This window comes from Cetorhinus maximus, chromosome 22 (assembly GCF_964194155.1).
Source record: "Cetorhinus maximus chromosome 22, sCetMax3.hap1.1, whole genome shotgun sequence".
Classification (NCBI taxonomy): Eukaryota; Metazoa; Chordata; class Chondrichthyes; order Lamniformes; family Cetorhinidae; genus Cetorhinus; species Cetorhinus maximus.
The window spans coordinates 3,818,335-3,833,967 of NC_135900.1; the positions used below are offsets into that span (position 1 = coordinate 3,818,335).

General features: G+C 44.4%; 1 protein-coding gene across 2 annotated transcripts in view; it reads left to right on the plus strand.

Moving 5' to 3' along the window:
* th2 (tyrosine hydroxylase 2) overlaps positions 1–14,436 on the plus strand; it is a 41,171-nt gene extending 26,735 nt beyond the window's left edge. For both annotated transcript variants that reach the window (XM_078567650.1, XM_078567652.1), the window contains 3 exons: positions 1,765–1,860; positions 12,038–12,171; positions 14,277–14,436. In XM_078567650.1, the coding sequence (XP_078423776.1) occupies positions 1,765–1,860; positions 12,038–12,171; positions 14,277–14,436 (390 nt within the window). The remainder of the gene's footprint in view (positions 1–1,764; positions 1,861–12,037; positions 12,172–14,276) is intronic.
* Positions 14,437–15,633: the final 1,197 nt, after the last annotated feature.

The window sequence follows — 15,633 nt, forward strand, 5'->3', positions numbered from 1 at the left end:
ATTCTCATTTTTGGGATTTTATTTATAGCTAACCTGCTTTATAGTGATCACCACCAGGTGGTGCTGATACATCATTTGTTACTGCTGGGGTTACTGTTCTCCTTTGAGAAGCTCCTTAAAAGCTCCACCTCTTTGACCAAATTTTTAGTTACCTCACCTAATATCTCCTTCCATGGCCTGGTGCCAAGTTTTGTTTCTTTAGGCTCCTGTGAAATGCCTAAAGGTGCTACATAAATGCATGCTGTTTTTGTTTGAGTTACTCTTGCCCCATAATTGGTGTTAGTGTAAATGTTGCTTGTCAGCAAAGTGACAGAAGGTGTCGGCGACAGTGCTATCAAGCGGCACTTACTCAGCTATAACCTGCTCACTGACGCCCAGTTTGGTTCCGCCAGGGCCACTCAGCTCCTGACCTCATTACAGTCTTGGTTCAAACATGGACAAAAGAGCTGAACTCCCGAAGTGAAAGTGACTGCCCTTGACACCAAGGCTGTATTTGACTGAGTGTGGCATCAAGGAGCCCTAGTAAAACTGGAGTCAATGGGAATCAGGGGCAAAACTCTCCGCTGGTTGGAATCATATCTAGCACAAAGGAAGATGGTTGTGGTTGTTGGAGGTCAATCATCTCAGTTCCAGGACATCACTGCAGGAGTTCCTCAGGGTAGTGTCCTCGGCCTAACCATCTTCAGCTGCTTTATCAATGACCTTCCTTCCATCATTAGGTCAGAAGTGGGGATGTTCACTGATGATTGCACAATCTTCAGCATCATTTGCAACTCTACGGATGCTGAAGCAGTCCATGTCCAAATGCAGCAAGACCTGGACAATATCCAGACTGGGCTGATAAGTGACAGGGCACATTCACGCCACACAATTTCCAGGCAATGACCATCTCCAACAAGAGAGAATGTAACCATCTCTCCTTGACATTCAATGGCATTGCCATCGCTGGATCCCCACCACCAACACTCACTCACTAAAGGGATTAGTTTTTTTCTTCATTTACTCCATCAAAACCTCTCATCATCATGAAAATCCTCCATTAAGTCGCTTCTTAACTTCATTTGTTCCGAGGAAATCAGTTCTAATGTTTCCAATCTCTTTTCATTACTGACCTCTCGCATCTCTGGAACACCCTGGTAAACTTCCTCTGTATTGTTTCTAAGGCCTTTACATTCTTTCTGAAGTGTGGTGCCTAGAACTGACCACAATACTCCCAGCTGAGGCCTAACCAGTGGTTTTTAATTCATTCACAGAAAGTGGGAGACCCTGGCAAGGCAAGTATTGCCCACCCCTCGATTTAGAAAACTCTAGCATGATTTATTTGATTTGAACTTTGTAAAACACTGGTTAGGCCTCAGCTGGAGTAACGTGGGAAACTCTTGGCACCATATTTCAGGAAAGATATAAAAGCACAACAACACTGTTACAGTTAGTATTACTGATCGTGGATTGCGCTATCACTGCTGCTGCATGATATACATGACACCCAACTCTCTTGGACCTTTTCCACTTCTTGAATAAAAAGGATTTGACAAACACCTTTTCTGGCGTCAATTCCAACTGCTTCTCACTGGGATCCTGAAATTTACACTTGCCCTTTGAAACATAACTTCGTGTTTGTAACCACCTATAATTTGGTGTAATTTCTAAAGGATCAATGAAATGGAGTTGACACAGATCAACCACAATTTAACTAAATGGTAGAACAGGTTTGAGGGGCTCAATTGTATGTTCTTTGTATAATTTTTTTGTTTGTTTATATAGCTTTACTGGTTCACAATAGAATTTGGGCTCTGTAAACAGAATGGACACCTGAAAGCGTATGGGGCTGGACTGCTGTCTTCATATGGAGAGCTGATGGTAAGAACCCAGTAATTAAACAATCAAATGGGAAATACACAAACCGGTGTAAACATACAGAAAGAACACTTTACACTGTTTGCTGTTGGAAGCACAGCTACAGTAAGTTCTTTCCAAACGTGTCTGCAATTTCACTATTCATTTGTGTGTGCTTTGCCTGAACAGAGTTCTGAAGAAGTCACTCGGACTCAGAACGTTAACTCTGTTTCTCTCTCCACAGACGCTGCCAGACCTGCTGAGTTTTTCCAGTATTTTCTGTTTTTATTTCAGATTTCCAGCATTTTTGCTTATATCTTAGCCAACTGAGCTAACCATTTCACTATAACAAATGAAAACCTAAATTGTATTTTTAAGGTGCCTGATCTAATCTCCTCCGATGTGGGCTTCGCTGGCTAGGCCAGCATTTATTGCCCATCCCTAATTGCCCTTGAGAGGGTGGTGGTGCACCCCCTTGTTAACAACTGAGTGGCTTTTCAAGCCATTTCACAGGCAGTTAAGAATCAACCACATTGCTGTGGGTCAGGAGTCACATACATGGGCAGACCTGGTAAGGAGGACAGATTTCCATTCCCTAAAGGACATTAGTGAACGAGATGGGCATTTAACCATAATCTGGTGGTCACCATTACTGAGACTAGCTTTTTTTTCCTGATTTATTTAATTAACAGAGTTTAAAATGCCCCGCTGGCAATGGTGGGAATTGAACTCATGTCTGGGGGTTATTAGCCAAGGCCTCTGAATTACTTGCCCAGTAACATATCGGCTATGATACATTGGGTGCTTGTGTAAAATGGATGGTAATGAGTCAGCAGACTATCTTACACGGCAATGATTTCAACATTAATAAAGATTGTGAGAGAGTTTAAAAACCCTGTCAATTCGCTCTCAGCTGCTCCGCACCAGGCCCTAAGTTCTGGAATTCCCTCCCTAGAACTCTCCACCTCTCATTCTTTCTCCACCCCTTTAAAAAGCACATTAAAAACTATCCCTTCCACCCAGCTCCTGTCTTAATATCTCCTTGTGTGTCTCAGTGCCAAACTCTGCCTGATTTTGCTCCTGTGAAGCACCTTGGGACATTTTACTGTGTTGAAGGTGCTATATAAATGCAAGTCGTTATTGTAAATTTTCCTGCAATCTTAGAGGCCGGAACCTTCTGGCCCCTCCTGCGCACCCTCCGCCCCCCCCACCACCCCCCACCACCACCCCACCCCCACCCCCGACTTCCCCCGCCCCCCTGACGGTGGGTGAGGGGCTGGAAAATTCCGGCTTTAGGCTATTGAGGATTTTTCCACATATAAAGAGACCGGTGATGCCAGGCCAGCTGAATATTTCAGTGAGGCGATGGAAACAGTACAGGAATTGTACCAGCCACGAGCAGTCTGACTGCCTCCTTGACGCTCTCGTTTTCTTTCAAAGACGTGTTAGAAAAGGAACAGACTCGGGCTGGAACACTATGGCCCCGTCACTGCAGGGCCGGGGCTGTAAGATGCAGCGAGCGCTCTGAACTCCATTGACTTCTGTGGGACAGTAAAATCCCCCTGTGGTAAAACTCCACCCTTGCATTTTATAGCGAGACTGTCTTGGCTTCAGGATGTCCCAAAGTGCTTCACAGTCAATGAAATACTTTTGAGGTGTGTAGGCACTATGGCAATATGGGAAATGCAGCTGTTCGTTTGTGCGCACAGCAAGCTCCCACAAACAAAGCAATGTGATAATGAGCAGAGAATCTGTTTTTTTTTTGGTGACGCTGGTTGAAGAATAAATATTGGCCAGGACACTTCCCCTGAAGCAGAGTCATATAGACTCGAAATGTTCTGTTTCTCTCTCTCCACAGATGCTGCCAGACTTCTGAGCTTTTCCAGCATTTTCTGTTTTTGTTTCACCTTCCCTGCTCTTGCTCCAGGTGGTACCATGGGACCTTTTAGGTCCCCCTGACCATGCAGACACCACCTCAGTTTAACACCATATCCAAAAGCCTGCACCTCTGACAGTGTAGCACTCTCTCCGTGCTGTGCCAAGTGTCAGATATTGTACTCAAGTCTGGGGAGCAGGACTTGATCCAGCTTAGACGACTTAGAAGCAAGTGTGTTTCCCACTGAACCATAAAGCTGTACTTGGACTTCAGAGACCGAGGCTAATGCTCTGGGAGCAGGGGTTCAAATCCCGCCATAGCAGCTGGTGGAATTTAAATGTAAGTAATAAACGTGGAATTGTGAGGCAGTCTCAGCAATGGTGACCATGAAACTATCATCGGTTGTTGTAAAAACCCATCTGGTTCACTGATGCCCTTTAGGGAAGGAAATCTGCCGTCCTTACCCGGTCTGGCCTACATGTGACTCCAGACCCACAGCAATGTGGTTGACTCCTAACTGCTCCTCTGAAATGGCCCAGCAAGCCACTCAGTTCAAGGGTAATTAGGGATGGGCAACAAATGCTGGTCTTGCCAGCGATGCCCACATCCCATGAAAGACAAAAGACATCCGTGCTGTGGAATTTTCTAGGTCCCTCTGAGAGGGGCCACAGGGCGTCATTTTACAAATAATCAACAATGCAGCACTCCAACAGTACTGCACTGGGCAGTGTAGGCCCAGGTTATGTGCTCAATCATTGAGGTACAAAGTCTTCATAGAAGGATTGGAAGTGGGTGAGTTGGAGAAAGGTGGATACTGTATACCCGGACAGCTGCTCTCTAAGATAAACCTTTACTTTTATTTACTCGGGTTTCACCTGTTTGAAATTGATATCTACAAAGAGCCTATGCTCAGGTTTCCTGATGGATCCTCATTTAAGTACTATCGGGGCTGGTAATGTGCCTTGCACACTGGTGGTGAGCAGACCAACAGAATGCTAGTAAGAGTGATGAGCTACCACATGATATATATGACAGGGTTCGTCCTCATGGTTTGCTGCGTCCACATATGTATGGGCTGCCCAAGTCACATAAAAGTGATGTCCCTTTATGCCCCATCTTATCTATGACCAGCTCTGCACAGCAATAATTGGTCAAATGGTTGGGTGAATTGTTACAGACAGTTTTGAGCAAGTTTTCCAGGTACACAATGAAGGATTCCTTCACATTTGCAAAGGCGATACAGGGCTTGGATCGACAGCAATGCTGCCCAGTGCTCATTTGACATTTCTAGCCTATTCACCAATGTTCCACTTAAGGAAGCCATAGATATTTGCCCTGCAGCACTATATCATGCGATCTAGACCATTGTGTGGATCAATATTCATTGAGCTTGTGAACTCGGGAATCCATGCAGTTGAGCTCAGCTTTACCGACACCATCTATGCTCCCTATCAGCGCGGTGGGTGTACCTATACCACATGGACTGCAACGGTTCAAGAAGGCAGCTCACCACCACCTCAAAGGCAATTAGGGATGGGCAATAAATGCTGGCCCAGCCAGCGACACCCACATCCCATAAATGAATAAAACAAATAGATGGGGTTGCACGGGATCCCCTCTAGGCCCAGCTCTCACAAACATCTTTGTTGGGTTCCATGAGAAATGTGTCTTCGATGAAATGACACCCAACCTCCTACCCCTCCTCACAGAAACTAGGAGCAGGAGTAGGCCATTCGGCCCTTCGAGCCTGCTCCACCATTCAATATGATCATGGCTGATCCTTTATCTCAACACCATATTCCTGCTTTCTCTCCATACCCTTTGATGCCCTAATATCCAAAAAATTATATATTTCTTTCTTGAATGTACTTAGTGGCCCGGCCTCCACAGCCTTCTGTGGTAGAGAATTCCACAGGCTGACTACATTATGGGTGAAGAAAGTTTTCCTCATCTTAGTCCTAAATGGCCTGCCCCCTATCCTGAGACTGTGGTCCCTGGTTCTAGACGCCCCAGCGACGGGAAACATCCTCCCTGCATCCAGTCTGTCTAGCCCTGTTAGAATTTTATACAGTTCAATCAGATCACCTCTTATTCTTCTAAACTCTAGCGAATACAGGCCCAGTCAAACCAACCTCTCCTCTCACAACAGTCCTGCCATCCCCAGTATCAGCCTAGTGAACCTTCACTGCACTCCCTCTATGGCACATGTATCCTTTCTTAGGTAGGGAGACCAAAACTGCACGCAATAATCCAGGTGTGGTCTCAACAAGGCCCTGTATAACTGCAGCAAGACATCTCTACTTCTGAACTCAAATCCTCTTGCAATGAAGGCCAACATACCAGCATTGTTTGCTGCACCTGCCTATTAACTTTCATTGACTGGTGTATAAGGACACCCATACCCCTTTGTACATCCACATTTCCCAATATATCACCATTTAAATAATAATCTGCCACTCTGTTCTTCAGACCAAAGTATATAACTTCACATTTTTCCATGTTATACTGCATCTGCCATGTGTTTGGCCACAAACACATGTCTAAATCGCCCTGAAGTCTCCTTGCATTCTCCTCACAACTCACAACCTCCCCCAGTTTTTTGTACCAACAAACTTGGAAATATTGCATTTGGTTTCCTCATCCAAATCATTGATATATATCGTGAGTAGCTGGGGCCCAAGCACTGATCCCTGTGGTACACCACTAGTCACCGCCTGCCACCCAGAAAAAGACCCATTTATTCCCACTCTCTGTTTCCGGTCTGTCAACCAACTTTTAATCCATATCAGTATATTATCCCCAATCCCATGTGCTTTAATTTTGCCCACAAGCCTCTTATGTGGGACCTTATCAAAAGCCTTCTTGAAATCCAAATACACCACATCCACTGGATCTCCCTTATCGATTCTACTAATTACATCCTCAAAGAACTCCAGAAGATTAGTTAAGCATGATTTCCCTTTGATAAACCCATGCTGACTTTGTCTTATCCTGTTAATGCTTTCCAAGTGTTCTGTTACCACGTCTTTTATAATAGACTCTAGCATTTCCCCCACTCCTGATGTTAGGCTAATTGGTCTATAATTCTCTGTGTTTTCTCTCCCTCCATTTTTAAATAGTGAGGTTACATTTGCCACCCTCCAATCTGTAGGAACTGCTCCAGTGTCTATAGAATTTTGGAAGATGACCACTAATGCATCCAATATTTTCAGGGCCACTTCCTTTAGTACTCTGGGTGTAGATTATCAGACCCTGGGGATTTTTCAGCCTTTAACCTCATTGATTTCTCTAGCACCATTATTTTTACTAATACTAATTTTCTTCAATTCCTCTCTCTGATTAGACCCTTGGTTCCCTAATATTTCTGGGAAATTATTTGTATCCTCTTTTGTGAAGACAGAACCAAAATATATATTCAATTCTTCTGCCACTTCTTTGTTCCCCATTATAATTTCCCCCATTTCTGACTGTAAGGGACCTATGTTTGCCTTAGCTAATCTTTTTCTCTTCACATATTTATAGAAGCTTTTACAGTCAGTTTTTACATTCCCTGCAAGTTTACTCTCATTCTCCATTTTCCCCTTCTTGATCAATCCTTGTGTCCACTTTTGCTGAATTCTAAACTGTTCCCAATCCTCAGGCTTGCTGCTTTTTCTGGCAATTTTATATGTCTCCTCTTTGGATCTAATGCTATCACTAATTTCTTTTGTAAGCCATGATTGAGCCACCTTTCCTGTTTTATTTTTGCAGCAGACAGGAATGAATAATTGTTGTAATTCAAGCATACATTCCTAAATATTAGCCATTGCCTATCCACTGTCAACCCTTTTAGCAAGGTTCCCCAATCCATCATTGCCAACTTACACCTCAAACTCTTGTAGTTCCCTTTATTTAGATTCAGGACCCTAGTTTCGGATTCAACTTCTCCATCCTAATGAACAATTCTATCATTTTATGGTCGCTCTTCCCCAAGGGACACAACAAGATTGTTAATTAATCCTTACTCATTACACAATACCCAGTCTAGGATAGCCTGCTCTCTAGTTGGTTCCTCAAAATATTTGTCTAAAAAACCATCACGTACACACTCCAGGAAATCATCCTCCACAGTATTATTGCTAATTTGGTTTGTCCAATCTATATATAGATTAAAGTCACCCATGATTACAGTTGCACGCTTATTGCATGCATCTCTAATTTCTTGCTTAATGCCTTCCCTTACATCTCCATTACTGTTTGGGGGCCTATAGACAACCCCCACCAATGGTTTCTGCCCCTTGGTGTCTCTTATCTCCACCCAAACAAATTCCACATCATGATTTTCTGAGCCAATATCCTTCCTCACTATTGCATTGATTTCATCCTTTATTAACAGTGCTACCCCACCTCCTTTCCCTATTTGTCTGTCCTTCCTAAATATTGAATACCCCTGGATGTTCAGTTCCCATCCTTGGTCACCCTGCAGCCTTGTCTCCGTAATTGCAACTATATCATAACCGTTTATATCTATTTGCGCTGTTAATTCATCTACCTTATTGCGAATGCTCTGCATATTGAGATATAATGCCTTTAGACTTGACTTTTTAACCTCGTTAGTCATCTCAGCTTTATTTTGCACTATGGCCCCATTTGTTATTCGCCCTTGTTTTTTCTGCCTTCCACTTCTGCTTCTTACTTTTCTGTCTTTCATTTCTATCCTTGTTTCCCCCTCCTCTATCTCCCTGCTCAGGTCCCCATCCCCCTGCCATTCTAGTTTATTTCGGATATGTGGATGATACGTTTGCTATATTTAAATCCACAGCTTCATGTAACAATTTCCTTACGTGTTTTAATGGGCTCCATCCTGTGCTCAAATTCACCTTAGAAGTGGAGGGGTCAAATGAACTTCCCTTCCTTGGCGTATTGGTTGAGAAATTTACCAGGGGGGTTCTCTACCACTGTCTACAGCAAGCCAATCTTCACTGGTCAATATACACATTGAGGTTCTTACAGTTCCATACGCTATAAGATTGGCCTCATCAGCAACCTCGTAAATAGGGCCTGAGCCATTTGCTCACCACACAAGCTTGATGCAGAAATAGGGGCATCAAAGACATCCTGCGGGATAATGGCCGCCCTGATCAGATTATTTCACGTTGTATATCACACAAACTCATGAACGGGCCTAAGGCCGTCACTTTCGGCCCTGAAAAGTGCCCAGTCTACCTCAGATTACACTGGAAGGGCAAAGATATCTCAAAAATTTGAACAACAGGTGAAGCTAGCTGTTTCACGCTGCTACTTTGCAGTAGCAACTCAAGTGATATTCACCACTAACAGGATGCTGCTGTCAAGCCAAAAAGACATTCTGCCTATCACACAAATGAGCAATGTGGTACATGAATTTCAGTGCCAGTGTGATGCTAGGTATGTAAGCCGTACATCCCAAACACTGGCGGATTGTATCAAACAACATGTCTCACCCACTGTTCACAGTGGGCAAGGTACAGACTGTACCCAGCCAGCCCGTGCTTACAAAACTCAAAACACAGTGTCCATCATTAGATGTGATTCTGCAATTGGACAGCATCCGCTAAATAATCCTCAATGTGCTAAAAATTACACTGACAACCAATTTAAGACCATCAGTCAGGATCACAGTGTGGCCCATTTACGTGTATTGGAAACTCCATTTTTAAAAATTCATTCACGGGATGTGGGCTTCTCTGGCTGGGCCAGCATTTATTGCCCATCCCTAGTTGCCCCTTGAGAAGGTGGTGGTGAGCTGCCTTCTTCAACTGCTGAGGTCCATGTGGTGTAGGTACACCCACAGTGCTGTTAGGGAGGGAGTTCCAGGATTTTGACCCAGCGACAGTGAAGGAACGGTGATATATTTCCAAATCTGAATGGTGAGTGGCTTCCAGGTTGTGGTGCTCCCAACTATCTGCTGCCCTTGTCCTTCTATATTGTAGTGGTCGTGGATTTGGAAGGTGCTGTCTAAGGAGCTTTGGTGAATTCCTGCAGCGCATCTTGTAGATGGTACACACTGCTGTCACTGTGTGTCAGTGGTGGAGAGAGTGAATGTTTGTGGATGTGGTGCCAATCAAGCGGAGCTACTTTGTCCTGGATGGTGTCAAGTTTCTTGAGTGTTGTGGGAGCTGCACTCATTCAGGCAAGTGGGAAGTATTCCATCACATTCCTGACCTGTGTCTTGTAGATGGTGGACAAGCTTTGGGGAGTCAGGAGGTGAGTTACTCACCACAGGATTCCTAGCATCTGACCTGTTCTTGTACCAACAGTATTTATATGGCTAGTCCAGTTCAGTTTTTGGTCGATGGTAACCCCCAGGGTGTTGATAGTGGGGGATTCAGTGATGGTAATGCCATTGAACATCAAGAGGCGATGGTTGGATTCTCTCTTGTTGGAGATAGTCATTGCCTGACACTTGTGTGGCGTGAATGTTACTTACCACTTGTCAGCCCAAGCCTGAATATTGTCCAGGTCTTGCTGCATTTGGACATGGACTGCTTCAGTATCTGAGGAGTCGAGAATGGTGCTGAACATTGTGCAATCATCAGTGAATATCCCCACTCCTGACCTTATGATGGAAGGAAGGTCATTGATGAAGCAGCTGAAGATGGTTGGGCCGAGGACACTACCCTGAGGAACTCCTGCAGCGATGTCCTGGAGCTGAGATGATTGACCTCCAACCACAACCATCTTCCTTTGTGCTAGTTATGACTCCAACCAATGGAGAGTTTTCCCCCAATTCCCATTGACTCCAGTTTTGCTAGGGCTCCTTGATGCCACACTTGGTCAAATGCTGCCTTGATGTCAAGGGCAGTCACTCTTACCTCACCTCGGGAGTTCAGTTCTTTTGTCCATGTTTGAACCAAGGCTGTAATGAGGTCAGGAGCTGAGTGGCCCTGGCAGAACCCAAACTGAGCATCAGTGAACAGTTCTGTTGAAGGGTCATGAGGACTCGAAACATCAACTCTTTTCTTCTCTGCCAGTGCTGCCAGACCCGCTGAGTTTTTCCAGGTAATTCTGTTTTTGTATCAGTGAACAGGTTATTGCTAAGCAAGTGCCACTTGATAGTACTGTTGATGACCCCTTCCATTACTTTACTGATGATGGAGAGTAGACTGTTGGGGCGGTAGTTGGCCGGATTGGATTTGTCCTGCTTTTTGTGTACAGGACATACCTGGGCAATTTTCCACATAGCCGGGTAGATGCCAGTGTTGTAGCTGTACTGGAACAGCTTGGCTAGGGGCGCAGCAAGTTCTGGAGCACAAGTCTTCAGTACTATTGCCGGAATGTTGTCAGGGCCCATAGTCTTTGCTGCATCCAGTGCCTTCGGCCATTTCTTGATGTCACATATATTGACACACAGGGACCTGTTCTTTGCAGACAGAAAGAACATGTACACACATTGCGCCTGTTTCAGCTAAACAAAATAAGTGACAGCCATTCGCTTGTCCATTGCACAGGGCAATGTCTTGACCAATCAAAGTCAAGCTATCTGATTTAAATTTTAAACAATGCTTGGCAGTTAACTGTCGGTCACCATCAACTGGTTCATTCTCCATGGCAACGCCTCTACTAATCAGAGTCCACTTGCCAACCAGTCAGCACTCTGTTATCATACAGTAGAAATATGTTGTTTCCCCTGACATTGGTATTCTTGCAACAAAAACAGAAAATGCTGGAAAAACTCAGCAGGTCTGGCAGCATCTGTGGAGAGAGAAACAGAGTTAACGTTTCGAGTCCATATGACCCTTCTTCAGAGCTGAAGAGAAGTGGAAATGTGATGGAATTTATACTGCTTAAGGGGGGATGGGGGGGCAGGTGGAGCTGGATAGAAGGCCAGCGATAGGTGGGAACAAAGGAGGGATTGACAAAGATGTCATGAACTAAAGGAAAAGGGGGGTGTTAATGGCAGTGATTAGTGCTATTCTTGCGATTGTCCTGATGAGTGCAAATGAAAAACTTCCACAAAAGATGTCTCTTGTTTAACAATACTCAAGAACGCTAGTCAGTAAAATAAAATCAAAACACTGCGGATGCTGGAAATCTGAAATAAAAACAGGAAGTGCTGGAAGTACTCAGCAGCTCAGGCAGTATCTGCGGAGAGAGGAACAGAGTTAGTACTCTGAAGAAGAGTCATATTCAACTCGAAACGTTAACTCTGTTTCTCTCTCCACAGATGCTGCCAGACGCGCTGAGTTTTTCCAGCCTTTTCTGTTTTGATTTCAGAAGGTCAGGCATTGCCTGCCTGCACTAGGCAAAGAGTAGGTGTTTGATGTCGCAAAAGACTGACTGAATGATATTTTCTGTCATATGCAGTATTCCTTATCGGGTGAACCTCAATACAAAGCTTTCGACCCTGAGGTCACAGCAATCCAAACGTACCAAGATCAGACCTTTCAGCCAATCTACTTCGTATCAGAGAGTTTTGAAGATGCAAAATCCAAACTCAGGTAAGAACACTGATCAGATCCTACACTTTCCACACAAACATTTGAACCAATGATCATTGAGAATAGTGGGGGGGTTAATATATTTTAACATAAAAGCAAAATACTGCGGGAATCTGAAATAAAAACAGAAAATGCAGGAAAAACTCAGCGGGTCTGACAGCAACTGTAGAGAGAGAAACAGAGTTAATATTTCGAGTCTGTTTGACTGAGATCTGAAGAAGGGTCATATGTACTCAAAACATTAACTCTGTTTTTCACCACCCTCTGGGTAAAAAAGTTTTTCCTCACATCCCCCCTAAACCTCCTGCCCCTCACCTTGAACTTATGCCCCCTTGTGACTGACCCTTCAACTAAGGGGAACAGCTGCTCCCTATCCACCCTGTCCATGCCCCTCATAATCTTGTACACCTCGATCAGGTCGCCCCTCAGTCTTCTCTGCTCCAACGAAAACAACCCAAGTCTATCCAACTTCTCTTCATAACTTAAATGTTTCATCCCAGGCAACATCCTGGTGAATCTCCTCTGCACCCCCTCCAGTGCAATCACATCCTTCCTACAATGTGGCGACCAGAACTGCACACAGTGCTCCAGCTGTGGCCTCACCAAGGTTCTATACAACTCCAACATGACCTCCCTACTTTTGTAATCTATGCCACGATTGATAAAGGCAAGTGTCCCATATGCCTTTTTCACTACCCCACTAACATGCCCCTCCGCCTTCAGAGATCTATGGACACACACGCCAAGGTCCCTTTGTTCCTCAGAACTTCCTAGTGCCATGCCGTTCATTGAATACTTCCTTGTCAAATTACTCCTTCCAAAGTGTATCACCTCACACTTTTCAGGGTTAAATTCCATCTGCCACTTATCTGCCTATTTGACCATCCTGTCTATATCTTCCTGTAGCCCAAGACACTCAACCTCACTGTTAACCACCCGGCCAATCTTTGTGTCATCCGCAAACTTACTAATCCTCCCCCCCACATAGTCATCTATGTCGTTTAAATAAATGACAAATAATAGGGGACCGAGCACAGATCCCTGTGGTACGCCACTGGACACTGGCTTCCAGTCACTAAAGCATCCTTCTGTCATCCCCCTCTGTCTCCTACAACTAAGCCAATTTTGAATCCACCTTATCAAATTACCCTGTATCCCATGTGCATTTGCCTTCTTTATAAGTCTCCCATGTGGGACCTGGTCAAAGGCTTTGCTGAAATCCATATAAACTACATCAACTGCACTACCCTCATCTACACACCTGGTCACCTCCTCAAAAAATTCAATCAAATTTGTTAGGCATGACCTCCCTCTGACAAAGCCATGCTGACTATCCCTGATCAAACCTTGCCTCTCCAAGTGGAGATCGATTCTCTCCTTCAGAAAGTGTTTTTGAAGTGTTTTCCTTGTTGTAACATAGGAATTATGAGCACAGCAAGATCCCACAAACAACAATGTGACAAATGACCAAATATTGGTCAGGACACTAGGGAGAACTCCTTTACACTTCTTCAAAATAGTGGGATGGGAGAGGGTCTCTTAATATCCACTAGTTGGGGCTATAATTTAAGGACTCACCATCAGTAACCATACTGAGGATATCAGCCTTGATTTTGTGCTCCTGTCTCTGGAGTGAGTGTAGTTCAGTGGACCACAGCTGTCACAATACCACAATGCATCATCTGCTTTCTCCCCAGACTTGGTTTTGCCAATGCGACCTCACCTGTGGTAGGGGTGAGTCCAGTGTAGCCATTCTGGTGGTGGTGGGTTACAGTTCACTTAGAGGGTCAGAGTTGCTGTGGTAACATGCATGTTGTAGCCTGGAGCTGTGAATGGTGATGGCAGAGGTTCCTGTGTATTTTCCATCACATGACACTCAACCTGTTTGGTTGTGTTATGAACATACTTCCCTTGACCATCAAGGCCAGGGATGGGACTTGAACCCAGATCTTTAGGTTTAGGAGCAGGGATGTTACCCACTGCACCACAAAACCTCCATGTGGCCATTCTCTTCAGAGACAAAGGGAGTGCACAATGGAAGATTTGACCCCACTGTTCCTCGTTTCGGGCAGTAATGCTCGTTTTCCTTTTTTTCTCCTGAACAGGGTGTATGCGTCTAAGATCAGGAAGGGTTTCTCACTCCACTACGATCCACTGACCTGCAGTGTGGAGATACTGGACAAACCACACAAGGTCAAGAAAGCTCTTACCCAGATGCAGGATGAGCTGAAAAATCTCTGCTTTGCTCTAGATCAACTTTCTTAAAAGAAGATTCCCCACAAGAGGTTCGAAATTCCATGAGAGGCTTTCCCTCTGTGACCTTGAAGGAAGTTCCAGTGGAAAACCTGGAGAGATGGAAGATGATCAGGAGAAACCAATAAAACTTTATAAAAATCCTGAAACTAGACCCTAAACAGCTGAGTTTAGATCTGAACTTCTATGTGTTCAACAATGTACAACAAAAGTATAAAATTGCTGCATTTGTGTGTAAGTATTTGTGAATATGTGTATATTAGTGCTTATGTATGTATATATGTGTGTCATGTGTGTGATTAAAAATCCTTAATCCTTGGTGGAGAATTAACAGGCACAACGAATGACAAGGAGAATAACCTTCACTTCAAGAAAACAATTGTAAAATGTTGCAGATGCTGGAAATCTGAAATAAAAACAGAAAATGCTGGAAATGTTCAGCAGGTCTGGCAGCGTCTGCGGAGAGAGAAACAGAGTTAACGTTTCAGCTCGATGACCTTTCACCAGAACCAAAGGGTAAAGTCACCCTGAAAGGTTAATTCTTTCTCTGCCTCTGCAGATGCTGCCGGACCTGCTGACTTCTTCCAGCATTTCCCATTTTTACTTTGTTCATTTCAGTGATTGTTTCAAAGTGGAAAACTCTTTATTGGATATCGCAGTTACAATAAACATCATCTACAGCAACAACCTGTTCCTTCAACTTATTCATTCACGGGGATGTGAGTGTTGTTAGTAAGGCCAGCACTTATTCTACTTTTCTCTTCTTACACCCATTGGCGCATGAGGCAGACACAATACATGCTCACATCAGTTTCTATAGCTAGTTTTGCCTGGAACAGGAACTAGGCTATAACTTGAGAGGCACCACTCCACAACAAGTAAGGCTGACCAGGAGACTCTCCCATTCTTACCACAAGTGCGTTGGAAGGATTTACAAGTTGATAAACAACCTGTTTGGCCACATTCTGAATGCACCTTCTTTGCCCATCAAGTCCTGGAGTGGGGCTTGAACCCAGAACTACCAGCTCAGAGTCAGGAACACTTCCCACCACACCACAAGACTTCCTCAGCATGTTGCTGTCTATTACCCAGCCCTAATTACTCTTGAGAAGGTGGTGCTGAGCCACCTTCTCGGTCTGCTCCAGCCTATGTGGTGTAGGTACACCCACCGTGCTGTTAGGGAGGGAGTTCTAGGACGTTGATCTAGTG